Source organism: Salmo salar, chromosome ssa13, assembly GCF_905237065.1.
Source record: "Salmo salar chromosome ssa13, Ssal_v3.1, whole genome shotgun sequence".
Lineage (NCBI taxonomy): Eukaryota > Metazoa > Chordata > Actinopteri > Salmoniformes > Salmonidae > Salmo > Salmo salar.
The window spans coordinates 36671904-36687857 of record NC_059454.1 but is presented as its reverse complement, the minus strand read 5'-3'; the positions used below and the strand labels follow the sequence as shown (position 1 = coordinate 36687857).

Sequence of the window (15954 nt, the reverse complement as noted above, 5' to 3'; positions counted from 1 at the left end):
ATAGTTTGAATTTGTGTACATAATGAAGCGATTCATGGTTTACAACATAAACATCACTCATATGAAAGGATATTTTAACGCTGCTGTGAGATTAAATAGATAGCTCCCTCTACAGGTGAAATCAGGCAAAACTGGGTTCAGTGGAAACAACTCACGCTATCTCCCCCTGATTACAGGGCATAGGGAGGATTGTTGTGGTGACATGGAGAAGCCGAAATGTAACATTGATGTGTTAATGGTTCTTTATATATAAACATACTAATTAATGGTTGTCTCGGAATGAAAATGTGGTTAGTTGTTTTTCTCTCATAGGACAGTTTTAAAAAAAGAAAATCATGATTTACATTACAGGAGGAAGAGGTTTTTGTCTCACAGACTAAATGGTATATATGGAGAGAATCTTGATCGAGCAACTTAAAAGATACATTTTGTAAATCTATCACACACGGTCTTTCCCTGGTAGTGAATCACTACAATGTTTCATTGTTCATTAACTTTGCAATATTAAATGTATTGAAGACACCATCTGTATTGTAACATTGTCTCAGTTGTCCTTAAAATGGACCAAAAATAGACCTTTAAAAGTTATTGTTAGTTATATTGACTTAATGATTTTGTGTTGCTCTTTAGCAAGAGTGTGTATTTAGAGACAATTTAATCAGTTGAAAGGGGATAGTTTTTGTGATAGTTGGAGTGTAAGTGGGCTGTGCACTTCAAGAGTTGCTGTCAGTGGAGTATTTATTTGCTATAAAGTAATCCCAGACTGCATTCCTCTAATGGTTTATTGTGTGGCTGGAAACGGGTCCCAGTGGGCAGACTATGGTATAAAAACGGTATATGAATCCATAAAGTACAGAGTTCCAGGGAACATTATAAAACAGGGACCAACAGAATGGAAATGATGGACTAGGTTTAGAATAATCATCTAAATGGATTAACTTTACCTCAAAATGTCATCTTATTTTCTTGGATAGAGACCTGAAATAGTAAATAAGTTCTTTACTATTTTCATCACACGAGCTTACTGAAGAAATAAGGGAAACCGAGATATAGTACTTGAAAACCAAATCTTAGAATGGATTTTCAAATGGAGTACATGCTGTTTCTTTTCTTGCTGACAACTGTGTCCTCCATCGCCTTAAACAGGGAGGAAATCATGGAAGCCATGGTAAGAATATACTGTATAGTAGATGACCAATGAGAACTGGTGCAATTCGTTATTTACTAAACAGCCTGGTTTGTGCTTCAGCCAACTCCTCTGTATTTGTTTTCATACCAAACATGTACATACTAATACTGTTAATGATATGTCTGCCACATCTTAGGTCTATTTAAGGAACTATGGCTACCTACACATCCCACTGGACCATAGTAAGAGCCAAATGTATCAGACTGAAGAAATCACAGAGGCACTGAGGTAACCACCAAACATCTCACTTTTGTCTTCTGCTTTAGGCTGCCCCTCAGCTAGCTTACTCCTACCCTATACCTTTGTATGACTACATATGTGTCTCATTAACATTTATCTTACCCATTATAACTTTAGAACCTTCCAGAAGGCAACTAACTTGGACATCTCAGGAACGTTCAATGAGGCCACATTGGAAATGATGAAACGACCTCGGTGTGGTATTGAGGACTCCAATGACAAAACCCTCAAATATCGAGTCATGGGTGGGTCATTTTATTTATTCTCCTCTGACTTCATTGTTATATGATCTTGACTTGATGAGGCAAACATGGCCACACAATCAACTAGGACTAAAAACAAAGCCTTGCGTTAAATGTTTCAGCTATACAACTATTTCCAACGAGTATATTTTACTAATGCCTATTTCCATAGGTTCTACTTGGCGTAAGAAGATTCTGACCTACCGCATCTATAACTACACCCCAGACTTGGGCCTGGCAAAAACACGTGCGGCCCTCAAGGCTGCGTTTAGGTACTGGAGAGAGGTGTCAACCCTGAGTTTCCAGGAGGTGCTGTTTCCAGGAAGAGCAGACATCAAGATCTCCTTTCATAAGAAGGATAGATCTTGTCCGGTGCCCTTCGATGGACCAGGTGAGACTCAGAGTACTCCATAGTCACACTGCAGTTTGAATGTGTGAAAGAAGGCATTTCAGATCTCAGTCTGATGTGGATTATCTACAGCACCAGTCAAAGGTTTGGACACACCTACTCATTCAAGGGTTAATCTTTATTTTTACTATTTTCTACATAGTAGAATAATAGTGAAGACATCAAAACTATAAAATAACACATATAGAATCATGTAGTAACTAAATTGTAAAAAAAATGTTTTATAATATATTTGATATTTGAGATTCTTCAGAGTAGCCACCCTTTGCCTTGATGACAGCTTTGCACGCTCTTGGCATTCTCTCAACCAGCTTCATGAGGTAGTCACCTGGAATGCATTTCAATGAACAGGTGTGCCTTGTTAAAAGTTAATTTGTGGAATTTCTTTCCTCCTTAATGCGTGTGAGCCAATCAGTTGTGTTGTGACGAGGTAGGGGGGTATACAGAAGATGGCCCTATTTGGGAGAAGACCAAGTCCTTATTATGGCAAGAACAGCTCAAATAAGCAAAGGGAAACAACAGTCCATCATTAATTTAAGACATGAAGTTCAGTCAATCAGGAAAATGTCAAGAACTTTGAAAGTTTCTTCAAGTGCAGTCGCAAAAACCATTAAGCGCTATGATGAAACTGGCTCTCATGAGGACAGCCACAGGAAAGGAAGTCCCAGAGTTACCTCTGCTGCAGAGGATAAGTTCATTAGAGTTACCAGCCTCAGAAATTGCAGCCCAAATAAATGCTTCACAGAGTTCAAGTAACAGACACATCTCAACATCGACTGTTCAGAGGAGACTGCGTCAATCAGGCCTTCATGGTTGAATTGCTGCAAAGAAACCAGTACTAAAGGACACCAATAAGAAGAAGAGACTTGCTTGGGCCAAGAAACACAAGCAATTGACAATAGACTAGTGGAAATCTGTCCTTTGGTCTGATGAATCCAAATTTGAGATTTTTGGTTCCAACTGCCGTGTCTTTGTGAGACGCAGAGTAGGTGAACGGATGATCTCCATATGCGTGGTTCTGACAGTGAAGCATGGAGGAAGAGGTGTGATGGTGTGGGGGTGCATTGCCGATGACACTGTCTGTGATTTATTTAGAATTCAAGGCACACTTGACCAGCATGGCTACCACAGCATTCTGCAGCGATATACCATCCCATATGATTTGCGCTTAGTGGGACTATCATTTGTTTTTCAACAGGACAATGACCCAACACCTCCAGGCTGTGTAAGGGCTATTTGACCAAGAAGGAGAGTGATGGAGTGCTGCATCAGATAACCTGGCCTCCAAAATCACCCGACCTCAACCCAATTGAGATGGTTTGGGATGAGTTGGACTGCAGAGGGAAGGAAAAGCAGTCAACAAGTGCTCAACATATGTGGGAACTCCTTCAAGACTGTTGGAAAAGCACTCCAGGTGAAACTAGTTGAGAGAATGCCAAGAGTGTTCAAAGCTGTCATCAAGGCAAAGGGTGGCTACTTTGAAGAATCTCATAAAATATATTTTGATTTGTTTAATAATTTTTTTGTTTACTACACGATTCCATATGTGTTATTTCATAGTTTTGATGTCTTCACTATTATTCTACAATGTATAAAATAGTAAAAATAAAGAAAAACCCATGAATGAGTAGGTGTGTCCAAACTTTTAACTGGTTCTGTATATGCCTCTGAATGTGATAAACTCAGCAAAAAAAGAAACGTCCTCTCACTGTCAACTGCGTTTATTTTCAGCAAACTTAAAATGTGTAAATATTTGTATGAACATAACAAGATTCAACAACTGAGACATAAACTGAACAAATTCCACAGACATGTGACTAACAGAAATGTAATAATGTGTCCCTGAACAAAGGGGGGGTCAAAATCAAAAGTAACAGTCAGTATCTGGTGTGGCCACCAGCTGCATAAAGTACTGCAGTGCATCTCCTCACAGACTGCACCACATTTGCCAGTTCTTGTTGTGAGATGTTACCCCACTCTTCCACCAAGGCACCTGCAAGTTCCCGGACATTTCTGCGGGGAAAGGCCCTAGCCCTCACCCTCCGATCCAACAGGTCCCAGACATGCTCAATGGGATTGAGATCCGGGCTCTTCGCTGGCCATGGCAGAACACTGACATTCCTGTCTTGCAGGAAATCACGCACAGAACGAGCAGTATGGCTGGTGGCATTGTCATGCTGGAGGGTCATGTCAGGATGAGCCTGCAGGAAGGGTACCACATGAGGGAGGAGGATGTCTTCCCTGTAACGCACAGCGTTGAGATTGCCTGCAATGACATCACACTCAGTCCGATGATGCTGTGACACACCGCCCTAGACCATGACGGACCCTCCACCCCCAAATCGATCCCGCTCCAGAGTACAGGCCTCAGTGTAACGATCATTCCTTAGACGATAAATGCGAATCCGACCATCACCCCTGGTGAGAAAAAAACGCAACTCGTCAGTGAAGACCACTTTTTGCCAGTCCTGTCAGTTCCAGCGACGGTGGGTTTGTGCCCATAGGTGACGTTGTTTCCGGTGATGTCTGGTGAGGACCTGCCTTACAACATGCCTACAAGCCCTCAGTCCAGCCTCTTTCAGCCTATTGTGGACAGTCTGAGCACTCATGGAGGGATTGTGCGTTCCTGTTGTAACTCGGGCAGTTGTTGTTGCCATCCTGTACCTGTCTCGCAGGTGTTTATGTTCGGGTGTACCGATCCTGTGCAGGTGTGTTGTTACACGTGGTCTGCCACTGCGAGGACGATCAGCTGCCCGTCCTGTCTCCCTGAAGCACTGTCTTAGGCGTCTCACAGTACGGACATTGCAATTTATTGCCCTGGCCACATCTGCAGTCCTCATGCCTCCTTGCAGCATGCCTAAGGCACGTTCATGCAGATGATCAGGGACCCTGGGCATCTTTCTTTTGGTGTTTTTCAGAGTCTGTAGAAAGGCCTCTTTAGTGTCCTAAGTTTTCATAACTGTGACCTTTATTGCCTACCGTCTGTAAGCTGTTAATGTCTTAACGACCGTTCCACAGGTGCATGTTCATTAATTGTTTATGGTTAATTTAACAAGCATGGTAAACAGTGTTTAAACCCTTAACAATGAAGATTTGTGAAGTTATTTGGATTTTTACGAATTATCTTTGAAAGACAGGGTCCTGAAAAAGGGATGTTTTTTGTTGTTGCTGAGTTTATATGTTTACCTTTCTGAAAATATCCTCTGTTATTAGGGGGAGTGCTTGCCCACGCAGATAACCCTGAATCAGGCATTGTGCATTTTGACGAAGACGAGCAGTGGACAGAGGGGACGACCTCTGGCTGTAACCTGAGGATTGTAGCAGCCCATGAGATTGGTCACGCCCTTGGCCTGGGTCACTCTCAGAACCACAAGGCTCTGATGGGACCTGTCTACTCTGGTTACCGTGCCAACTTCAAACTACATCCTGATGACATTCATGGAATCCAAGCTCTGTATGGTGGGGGATGGATTCTGATTTATTTTATTGAGTTAAGACAGACAGTGTATGTGATCAATATCTAATAAACCATAGAATTATTCCATAGTCAGACTTTGATTTCCTGTGGATGTTGTATGTAGAGGATAAAGACAGATTCAAAAAGTTATGTCTCGTAGAGATTGGTGCTTGCAATGCCAGGGTTGGGGGTTTGATTCCCATTGGGGACCAGTACGAAACTGTTTGCACTCACTAATGTAATTATCTCTGGATAATTTGTCTGCTAAATGACAAAAATGTTATGTGTTTGAAACATTTGTATTTTCTGTTCTCCTTTAGGGAAGCCAGGCAATCGTCCAACAGTATCCAGAAAGCCAAATGATTCATCCCAAGAGGAAGGTTCACCACATCTTTGCAAGAGTATCATAGATGCAATTATGTTAGGTAGGTATTGTAAAGATTTAGCCCCAATTTTTGCCGTACAAAAAACAATGTAAACTCTATATGAAACTGCAAATTAGCAAAGCGCTTTCATTCAGATATACAGTATCTACAAGTGTTTGTCTAATATTTATCGACCACCCAGGTCCTTTTCGCAAGACATATGTCTTCAGCGGTCAGTATGTTTGGACAGTGTCTGACACGACTGGGTACAACACACCCATCCTGATCTCTGTGCTGTGGAAGGATCTGCCAGGGAGCCTCAATGCAGCTGTGTACTCTCAGAGGACCAACAAGTCCTACTTCCTGAAAGGTAAAGCTTTCACCCTGCATAACTCTGTCCCTAGCCTGGTCCCATATAAGTTTGTGCTGTCTTGCCAACTTCGTTGTCATTATTTACCAAACCTACCATAGGAGTCGGCAAGACATCACATACAGATCTTGGACCAGGCTACACTGTCCGTGTTTCAGTTCTGTAATTTCTCTCATTATTGTAGTTTTCATGTGTCACTGTCATATTCTTAATTCAGGAGACAAAGTGTGGAGGTATACCAGATTCAAACTTGACGTTGGCTTTCCGAAACACTTGGCCAGCATTCCTTCTAATGTCGATTCAGCCTTTTACTTCAACCGGAACAACAAAGTGATCTTCTTCAAGGTAAGGAAGAAACAAACAATGGTTTTAGCTAATGTGTGAACATGTAACATACTCTCTAATCTAGACCATTTCAGAATGAGTGGGACGACCAGATAATAGTTACACTTCATTCTATCCCAAAGGGTTCTCAGTATTGGCAGTGGGATGAAGCTGGGGCAACGGACTCCAGGACATATCCCAAACCGATATCACATCTCTTCTCTGGGGTACCCTACAACCTGGATGCAGCCTTCACATGGACAAACGGCCATATATACATTTTCAAAGGGAACCAGTACTGGCGCATCAACAACAACCAAGTTGTGGATAAGGGCTACCCTCTCAGAACGAGTGAAAAATGGATGCAATGTGATAAATAGGCCTTTAGAGGTCAGTGGTGTTTTATTTCAGACTCACCTTTATTCACCAAGTACATTTACACACACCTATAATTATTTGCCTTAGTGAGAAGGTGCTGCCAGTGATAGACAATATACAAACAGAATACAGACACTATTCCACATAGACATCATACAGAATATACAATATCGGAACAGTAAACATAAAACTCTGGTGCATAGGCTGATTACAGTGGAAATGTATCATTTACAGAGGGGATATATCTATATAAGCAGAGCGAGGGATGCTGCCGTGGCAAATCTATACAGTGTTGTACGGAGGTGTACATAGTGCAGATTAGTATTTGAGGTCATTGGTGACAAGGTGTAGTAATCGGTCCAATGCAAAGTCACTTAATCCCTATGAGCCCGATGGCCGGTTGATGAGGGCCACAGCATGGGGGAAGAAGCTGTTGAGATCGGACAATGCGCTGCAGTTTGCCCTGGCCCTTTCCTCTCCATTTCTAAAGTAAGACGTCAGCCTCCAGAACCAAATTGTCACTCCAATGACACTATACGGTATGAAAGTCCCGCCTACGTCCTGGATCATGTCCCACAGTTTTTGAATGGCATTCAAGATTATATCATCAAATTCATGAAAATGTGGTCATTTAAGATACAGTTGAAGTCGGAAGTTTACATACACCTTAGCCAAATACATTAAACTCAGTTTTTCACAATTCCTGACATTTAATCCTAGTAAAAATTCCCTGTTTTAGGTCAGTTAGGATTACCACTTTATTTTAAGAATGTGAAATGTCAGAATAATAGTAGAGAGAATGATTTATTTCAGCTTTTATTTCTTTCATCACATTCCAAGTGGGTCAGAAGTTTACATGCACTCAATTAGTATTTGGTAGCATTGTCTTTAAATTGTTTAAGTTGGGTCAAATGTTTTGGGAAGCCTTCCACAAGCTTCCCACAATAAGTTAGGTGAATTTTGGCCCATTCCTCCTGACAGAGCTGGTGTAACCAAGTCAGGTTTGTAGGCCTCCTTGCTCATACACGCTTTTTCAGTTCTGCCCACACATTCTCTATAGGATGAGGTCAGGGCTTTGTGATGGCCACTCCAATACCTTGACTTTGTTGTCCTTTGTTGTTCCACAACTTTGGAAGTATGCTTGGGGTCATTGTCCTTTTGGAAGACCCATTTGTGACCAAGCTTTAACTTCCTGACTGATGTCTTGAGATGTTGCTTCTATATATCCACATCATTTTCCTCCCTCATGATGCCATCTATTTTGTGAAGTGCACCAGTCCCTCCTGCAGCAAAGTACCCCCAAAATATAATGCTGCCACCCCTGTGCTTCACGGTTGGGATGATGTTCTTCGGCTTGCAAGCCTCCCCCTTTTTCCTCCAAACATAATGATGGTCATTATGGCCAAACAGTTCTATTTTTGTTTCATCAGACCAGAGGACATTTCTCCAAAAAGTACAATCTTTGTCCCCATTTGCAGTTGCAAATCGTAGTTTGGCTTTTTTATGGCAATTTTGGAGCAGTGGCTTCTTCCTTGCTGAGTGGCCTTTCAGGTTATGTCAATATAGGACTCGTTTTACTGTGGATATAGATACGTTTGTACCTGTTTCCTCCAGCATCTTCACAAGGTCCTTTGCTGTTGTTCTGGGATTGATTTGCACTTTTCTCACCAAAGTACGTTCATCTCTAGGAGACAGAATGCGTCTCCTTCCTGAGCAGTATGACAGTTGCGTGGCCCCATGGTGTTTATACTTGCGTACTATTGTTTGGACAGACATTCAGGCGTTTGGAAATTGCTCCCAAGAATGAACCAGACTTGTGGAGGTCTACCATTTTTTTTCTGAGGTCTTGGCTGATTTCTTTACATTTTCCCATGATGTCAAGCAAAGAGGCACTGAGTTTGAAGGTAGGCCTTGAAATACATCCACAGGTACACCTCCAATTGACTCAAAGTATGTTAATTAGCCCATCAGAAGCTTCTAAGTCCTGACATCATTTTCTGGAATTTTCCAAGCTGTTTAAAGGCACAGTCAGCTTAGTGTATGTAAACTTCTGACCCACTGGAATTGTGATCAGTGAATTATAAATTTAATAATTAGTCTGTAAACAATTGTTGGAAAAATGACTTGTGTCATGCACAAAGTAGATGTCCTAACCGACTTGCCAAAACTATAGTTTGTTAACAATTAACTTGTGGAGTGGTTGAAAAATGAGTTTTAATGACTCCAAGCTAAGTGTATGTAAACTTCCGACTTCAACTGTATATGTACAATTATATTCATGGATTAAATTTACCTCTAGAAGTAAATTAATCCACGAATACGAATATAATTTGACATTTATTTTAATTTACCGTTTTCATAAATTTTATGATATAATCTTGAAGGCCATTCAAAAACAGTGTGACACAATCCAGGAAGTAGGCAGGACTTTCATACCGTATAGCCTAGCCAATATATCACCTAACCCGCTGAGGTGAAATATAGTAACATTTAAGGATTTTATTTATTTTGATAACACAAGAGTTACAAAAATGTTTTATGTACTGTATCTCTTGTGTAAAGTATGTAAAATGTATGTAAATCCCTAAATGTGTAATTCCCCCCTTGTTCACTGCATAAAACAATGGATGTCTTCACAAAAATGTGTATTAGCAAACTGACTAAAATAAAGCAATTTCATTTATTGGAAGAAGGATCAAAGTGTTATATTACGATTGACTGTCTGATACCTTAAGACTGTCAATAATAAACAAAACAACAGATTGATTTAGTCTTTTGAATTTTGTCTCAAGAATCATTCTGTCGTCTCAAAAAACAGTCTGTGAATGGTCTGCTGGAGAGAGGTATTGGGCACCTCAGTGGAACTGGGAGGGGATGCCTAGTATTTGGTGGTCATCCCTCAGACCCTATAGACTAGGGAGGAGGCAGTCAGGGGCACCATGGAGCCTGTCTCAAAGTCAATCATGGTGTGGTTGACTGTGCTGTTGCTGATGATGCTGCTGGTAGAGGAGCCTGTACCCATCTGGCGGTCTCGAATGCTTTGGATGTAACTCTGGAAGGCAAAGTGGTAAGGGAAAAATTACATTGATTCTCGAGGTCTAGGATGATAAAAAATAATTGACATTGGTGACACAATGATGTATATTAGCTAAGTGCATAAACATTTTGAAATAAGTATTTTAATTAAGCTCATTCATTCCCATTAGGAGTGAAGAAACTCACTGGGGCCAGGACGTCTCCAGCATAGCGCTTTAGGATTGGAGGCTTGCGATGGCGGTAAGTGCCCTGCTGGGGTCGTCTCTGGGCATCTCTCTGTCTGATTCGCATCAGTTGGATCTGTCTTTGTCGGCCACTGACAGGTACTTGGGGGTGTTCAATGTAAATTAGCATAGGACAGAAAAAGAGAATTATGTTGTAGTCAGTTTACATGTTAAGTGTAACCTAAGTATCAAATGAAGTAGTGATGACCGAGGAAGAAAGCATTCCATATTTTTTATGAAACTGACACTCACTTTCTGTGTGGGACACTCCTTTGGCAGTGAGCATCCATTGCACCAGCACCAGCACCCCCATCAGACTGAATAGAGGACATGCGCCTGTTATAACCCAGCTGTACCAGCAGAGGGGACGAGGGGGAACCTGAGACAGGATATCGTACGCATGGCCAGCCAGCAGCGACGTCTCTACGAAGAAGTCCACACACGCCATCACCACAGTGGCACCGACTGCAGCCGTGGAGAGCACAGTGAATAGTTTCTGTCACTGCAGTGTGAGAATGGCACAAAAGGTGCTAGTGGCCAGGTGGGCACTGAGAGGCGCCCATAGGGGGTAAGGCTGTAAAACTGTCCGACAACCAGCAGGTTGGCAAGGGTGAGCAGACTCCCCAGATGTAGGCCAGTAATGATGAACCCCACAGTCTGTACCAGCATAGTCACCAGGCCACAGAGCACAGCCACTCCCAGGAGGATGCCTGCTTTGGTCTCCGTAGTCAACTGGGTATCCAGCACAGGCTCCTTATGGTACAACATGCAGACTAGTGCAGACCCAAACATGAAGCCTGACAGGAACATGACCATCTTAAAGCAGCGGTATCCTAAAGAAAGAGAGACAAGTGGAGGGATATTAAGTAAGAAAGATGGAGAAGGAAGCAAAGTGTACTTAAAGGGCAACTCCACCACTTTTTAACCTCATTTTCATTATCTCCAGCACAATACCATTGTCTACATATGTGAAATCAACGGATTTCTAAAAAAATAAGTAAAAAAGTGCTACACTATGACATCATCGAAAGTTAAAACATAAAAAAAACAGTGATTTTCAAACTCTGAGATTCGTGGTGATGTGGAGCAAGAAAATACCCTCCCTCTGGCCAGAAACTTGTTGCAGGTTTTGAAAATCACTGTTTTTTAAAACATTTAATCCTACCCTGTGATGTCACAAAGAAGCATTTTTTCGACCTTTTTGTCTTTTTAACCACAGATCATAGAAACGAGGCATTTTCACATATGTACACACAGGTATGGTGCTGGAGATGAAGAATATGAGGTTGAAAAGTGGCGGAAATGTCCTTTAAGTGTACTAGGTTTGACTGAGTTCGGATTTATTAATTAAAAGTCATTTGTAGACTAGATTTTGTCTTTGGTAAACTGTACAGTTTGCAGAATATTTGAGAGATATAGTTAGCTTCACATGAGGCATAGTCTGCTTAAGACAATCTAAACGTGTCTATTATTAGACAACATTCACAGCGAGTGCATCTGTTGGGTTTTATGGATTTGGACCAGAATTACCTGGACCAGGAACTGAATTATCCCAGGTGGCTGTTCTCGAACTCTCTCACAGAGGAATGCAGCAGAACCAGGTGGCCCATCTGCCTCTCTTTCCTAGCCTACCCTGGATGTTATCCACTTTATACCCCGGGCTGGCCCAGCCCAGACACCTGGCCCTCCTGTGTTTACTGTAAGGTTACAGTATAGGTAGGGTATATCATCAATAGACTCAAAGTGAGCTGACGAAATAGTTTCACTTAGTATGATGAGGTTTTAATGTCAACTGGGAATTAAATAATGATGTATCTACAGTGGAGCATTGGACTGTTTTGTGTTGATACTGTAGTTAAATTGCAGATATGCCTGTCATATCTTTAATGTGTATGTCTTGAGAGTGCACATGTGCAAGTTCCAACTGTCCTCTATTACAGGCCAGGAACTTACCAAAAAAGCAGTAGATGAGGCCGATAAGAAAGCTTACTGAGCAGACGATGGATGGGATGAGGTCATACTTCCTAGTGAACCCCAACTCACACGCATCCACTTCAGCCACGCCATAGAGGATATATTGATCCTTTTCAGCCTGCCTCCGCACTGTCCCATCAGTGACCAAGAGTGAGCTGGGGTTTGCCATCTTGGAGCAGTCGTTTAACAGGTTAGGATAAAGACTGTGCTTTTGTTTAGCAATTTAGGACATCTGTGTTGTTTTCCTGTCTTAATCTCACGTGGGAGCATATTTCAACAGCCAACACCAAGCCAGGATATTGTCAGTGTTCCATTGGGACAGGACTTTGCTTCATTCATTTAATTAAAGAATGTGACAAATGCTTCATTTTGGTAGAATGTAAGAGCTGAGGAAACAGGAAGTTCCTATGAGAAGTGTGTGAATCCGACCCTTTCCTGTCCTGCACCTGCAACAAGAGGAGAGGAGAGTCAAATACATCCAGAGAAAAGTATTACCTCTTTAACCTGTCAAGGTGTAGGGGGCAGTATTTTCACGGCCGGATGAAAAATGTACCCAAATTAAACTGGGTACTACTCTGGCCCAGAAACTAGAATATGCATATTATTAGTATATTTGGATAGACAACACTCTGAAGTTTCTAAAACTGTTTGAATGATGTCTGTGACTATAACAGAACTCATATGGCAGGCAAAAACCTGAGAAAAGTCCAACCAGGATGTGGGAGATCTGAGAATTGTAGTTCTTCTTTTGAATCCCTATCGAAACTACAGTGTCTATGGGGTCACGTTGCACTTCCTAAGGCTTCCATTGGCTGTCAAAAGCCTTCAGAAAGTTTTTTCATCATTCTCCTGTTACTGGGCAGAGAATAGGAGCTCAGTCAATGAGGGGACTGCCTATGGACAAAGGACTTGGTGATGCGCGAGCCCAACAGCGCGCCCCTCCTTCTTTTTCTTCTGTAATGAATACGCTATTGTCCGGTTGGAATATTATCGCATTTTTATGTTAAAAATACCATAAAGATTGATTGTAAACAACGTTTGACATGCTTCTACGAACGGTAATGGAACATTTTGACTTTTCATGTCTCGAATTACGCTCGCGCATTATTCCTTTGGATAGTGACCTGAATGCACGAACAAAACGGAGGTATTTGGACATAAATATGGATTATTTCAAACAAAAAGAACATTTCTTGTGGAAGTAGCAGTCCTGGGAGTGCATTCTGACGAAGATCAGCAAAGGTAAGAGAATATTTATAATACTAATTCTGAGTTTAGGTGACCCCAGAACTTGGCGGGTGTCTGTATAGCTTGCTGTGATGGTGAGCTATGTACTCAGAATATTGAAAAATGTGCTTTCGCTGAAAAGCTATTTTAAAATCTGACACAGCGGTTGCATCAAGGAGTACTGTATCTATAGTTCTTATGTATTTTGTCAATGTTTATGATGAGTATTTTTGTAAATTGATGTGCTCATTCACCGGAAGTTTTTGGTGGGAATACATTTTCTGAACATCACGCGCCAATGTAAAATGCTGTTTTTGGATATAAATATGAACTTTATCGAACAAAACATACATGTATTGTGTAACATGATGTCCTAGGAGTGTCATCTGATGAAGATCGTCAAAGGTTAGTGCTTCATTTAGCTGTGTTTTGGGTTTTATTGACACATCTCCTTGCTTGGAAAATGGCTGTGTGGTTATTTTTGTCTATGTACTCTCCTAACATAATCTAATGTTTTGCTTTCACTGTAAAGCCTTTTTGAAATCGAACAATGTGGTTACATTAAGGAGAAGTGTATCTTTAAAATGGTGTAGTCGTATGTTTGAGAAATTGAAATTATGATATTTTTGCTGTTTTGTATTTCGCGCCATGCTAATTCACTGGCTGTTGAATAGTGTGGGACGGTCACGTCCCACCTAGCCCAGAGAAGTTAATAGGCAGATTATAAATGATCTAACTGGACATTACTCTATATATCTAGTCTCCACATATACATCTAAGGTGTTGTCTAAATAATCTGCATAGAGGTGTTAACCTCTATACTACACAATCCTCTCCCCAGGAACCAGAAAAGGAAACTGAGATCCTCTCTGGGTCATGCATATTTTTCTTGACCCTTTGTTAAAATGCAGGATGCAGCTGAGGAAACGAGGGGTGGATTGATGCCGACTGAGTCATTGAGCCTCTTTGTTTTGAACATATTGTAAAGCGCCCCAATCACAAAACAATGCTAAGCAAACAAACACCCCAACAGTAGGACATATCGTTCCAAAACCTTAAAAAGGAATTGTAGGGGAAACTATGTAACACAATTTAGAATAATCTGGGAAAAGTTGAAAAAAGCTATATCCTCAGCATTCAAACCACGTGCACCTTGATGACCACATGCTTAACTATGCACCCAAGAGAAATTGTGTTGCCCTAGTCTGACTAGCAACAGAGTATGCTCTACGTTGAATGACCTTATAAGCTTTCCAGGCAGATCCCCAGATAATTGAATTAGAGGCCTATTAGCAGAGTCTAGCTAGCCTCAGTCCTGCTACCTGCTTGTAAGTCACAAAGAAAACACTATCACTTTCTATGGCACCAATCAAGGGACTTTTGCTATTATAATATAACTTCATGTCAGGATGATAAACGTTTCATTTTTGATAATGAATTAAAACTGAACACTGAGCCATCTGCCAAAAAGAGACTTCCTGTGAAAATATATATTTATACAGTCAGACACATGAGCACCTCATTATCGGTTATCGACAAAGTAGTCATATTCAACAGGCATTACATGAACCAAATTCCACTTGTTTGATCATTAAAAGATAGGATCACATATTTGGATCTGACATTAGCAGACATGCAGACCAGAGAGTATCTGAGGTCATGAGTTTACAAATACTGTTCTCATTAATCATTTTAAGAGTCTGAAAATAAGTAATCTTACCGGACATATCCTTGCCAGAATTACAAGCTGTGATGCGAAGGAAGAGGACTGCTACTCATTTGACCCTTGGAGGAGTTACATTAGTTTGTTCTGTCTATGCTGCGTTGAGGACAACCTACTTGTGTGTGCATCCCTCTCATCTGTGGCCACTGGACCGCTGACAGCGTCAGACATCAGCGCAAGAGAGTGACCATCTGTGCCAAGCTTGTTCTGTAGATCAGAGGTGAGGCAATATTGTTGTTGTCCACATGATGTCTCTCCAGTCATACAGATTTACAATTTACAACAGAGGAAAGATTGGTTAAATCCATTGCCAGACAGGTTCCATAATGAGTCAGGCATAATGGAACATGTCAGGGATGGAATATGGAAGTTTAAGTTCTAGAAAAAGTGAGTGTTCCAGGAAAGAGGTGATATTCTGGATGCTATGAGTAAACCGCTCACCCATACTACAGAATAATGAAATGCACTCATGTACTCTTGTATCTCAGTGTATATGCAAATGTTTAAAAAATGGTTTGTCAGAACAGAAAAATTCACTCACAAGCTTGATAAATGAAATGGTGCTTCATGATGACCTTATCAACCACTGATGTTTCTTTTTAGATTGTACACATACACATTTTATTCATAAGACTGACAGATTATTTATGAAACTAAACTCACAGAATGTACAGAGGTAGATTTACAGACACACAGTTTACAGTAGCCACTGGATTGAGATTGGAAAAGGATGAGAAAGTATGCCTCAGTCTATACCCAATTTGTCATTTACACATATATCCAGCAAAAGATCACA

The 15954-nt window shown here is 41.1% G+C and overlaps 1 protein-coding gene and 1 pseudogene across 1 annotated transcript; one reads left to right on the top strand and one right to left on the bottom strand.

Moving 5' to 3' along the window:
• Nucleotides 1-220: 220 nt before the first annotated feature.
• LOC106567192 (matrix metalloproteinase-19) lies at nt 221-7833 on the top strand. Its single transcript, XM_014136205.2, has 9 exons — nt 221-1168; nt 1326-1417; nt 1547-1674; nt 1844-2062; nt 5294-5539; nt 5858-5962; nt 6105-6272; nt 6490-6617; nt 6740-7833. Exons 1-9 carry the CDS (start codon nt 1076-1078, stop codon nt 6974-6976), a joined length of 1416 nt encoding a protein of 471 aa, XP_013991680.1. The 5' UTR covers nt 221-1075; the 3' UTR covers nt 6977-7833.
• A 1692-nt stretch (nt 7834-9525) lies between these two features.
• LOC106567337 (transmembrane protein 198-like) lies at nt 9526-15338 on the bottom strand (annotated as a pseudogene).
• Between the last annotated feature and the right edge of the window lie 616 nt (nt 15339-15954).

Coding starts and splice junctions, on each gene's coding strand:
- LOC106567192 (XM_014136205.2), top strand. CDS start 1,076: ATGGATTTTCAAATGGAGTACATGCTGTTTCTTTTCTTGCTGACAACT. Junction 1,169..1,325: donor AGGAAATCATGGAAGCCATG/GTAAGAATATAC, acceptor GCCACATCTTAG/GTCTATTTAAGGAACTATGG. Junction 6,618..6,739: donor ACAAAGTGATCTTCTTCAAG/GTAAGGAAGAAA, acceptor TCTATCCCAAAG/GGTTCTCAGTATTGGCAGTG.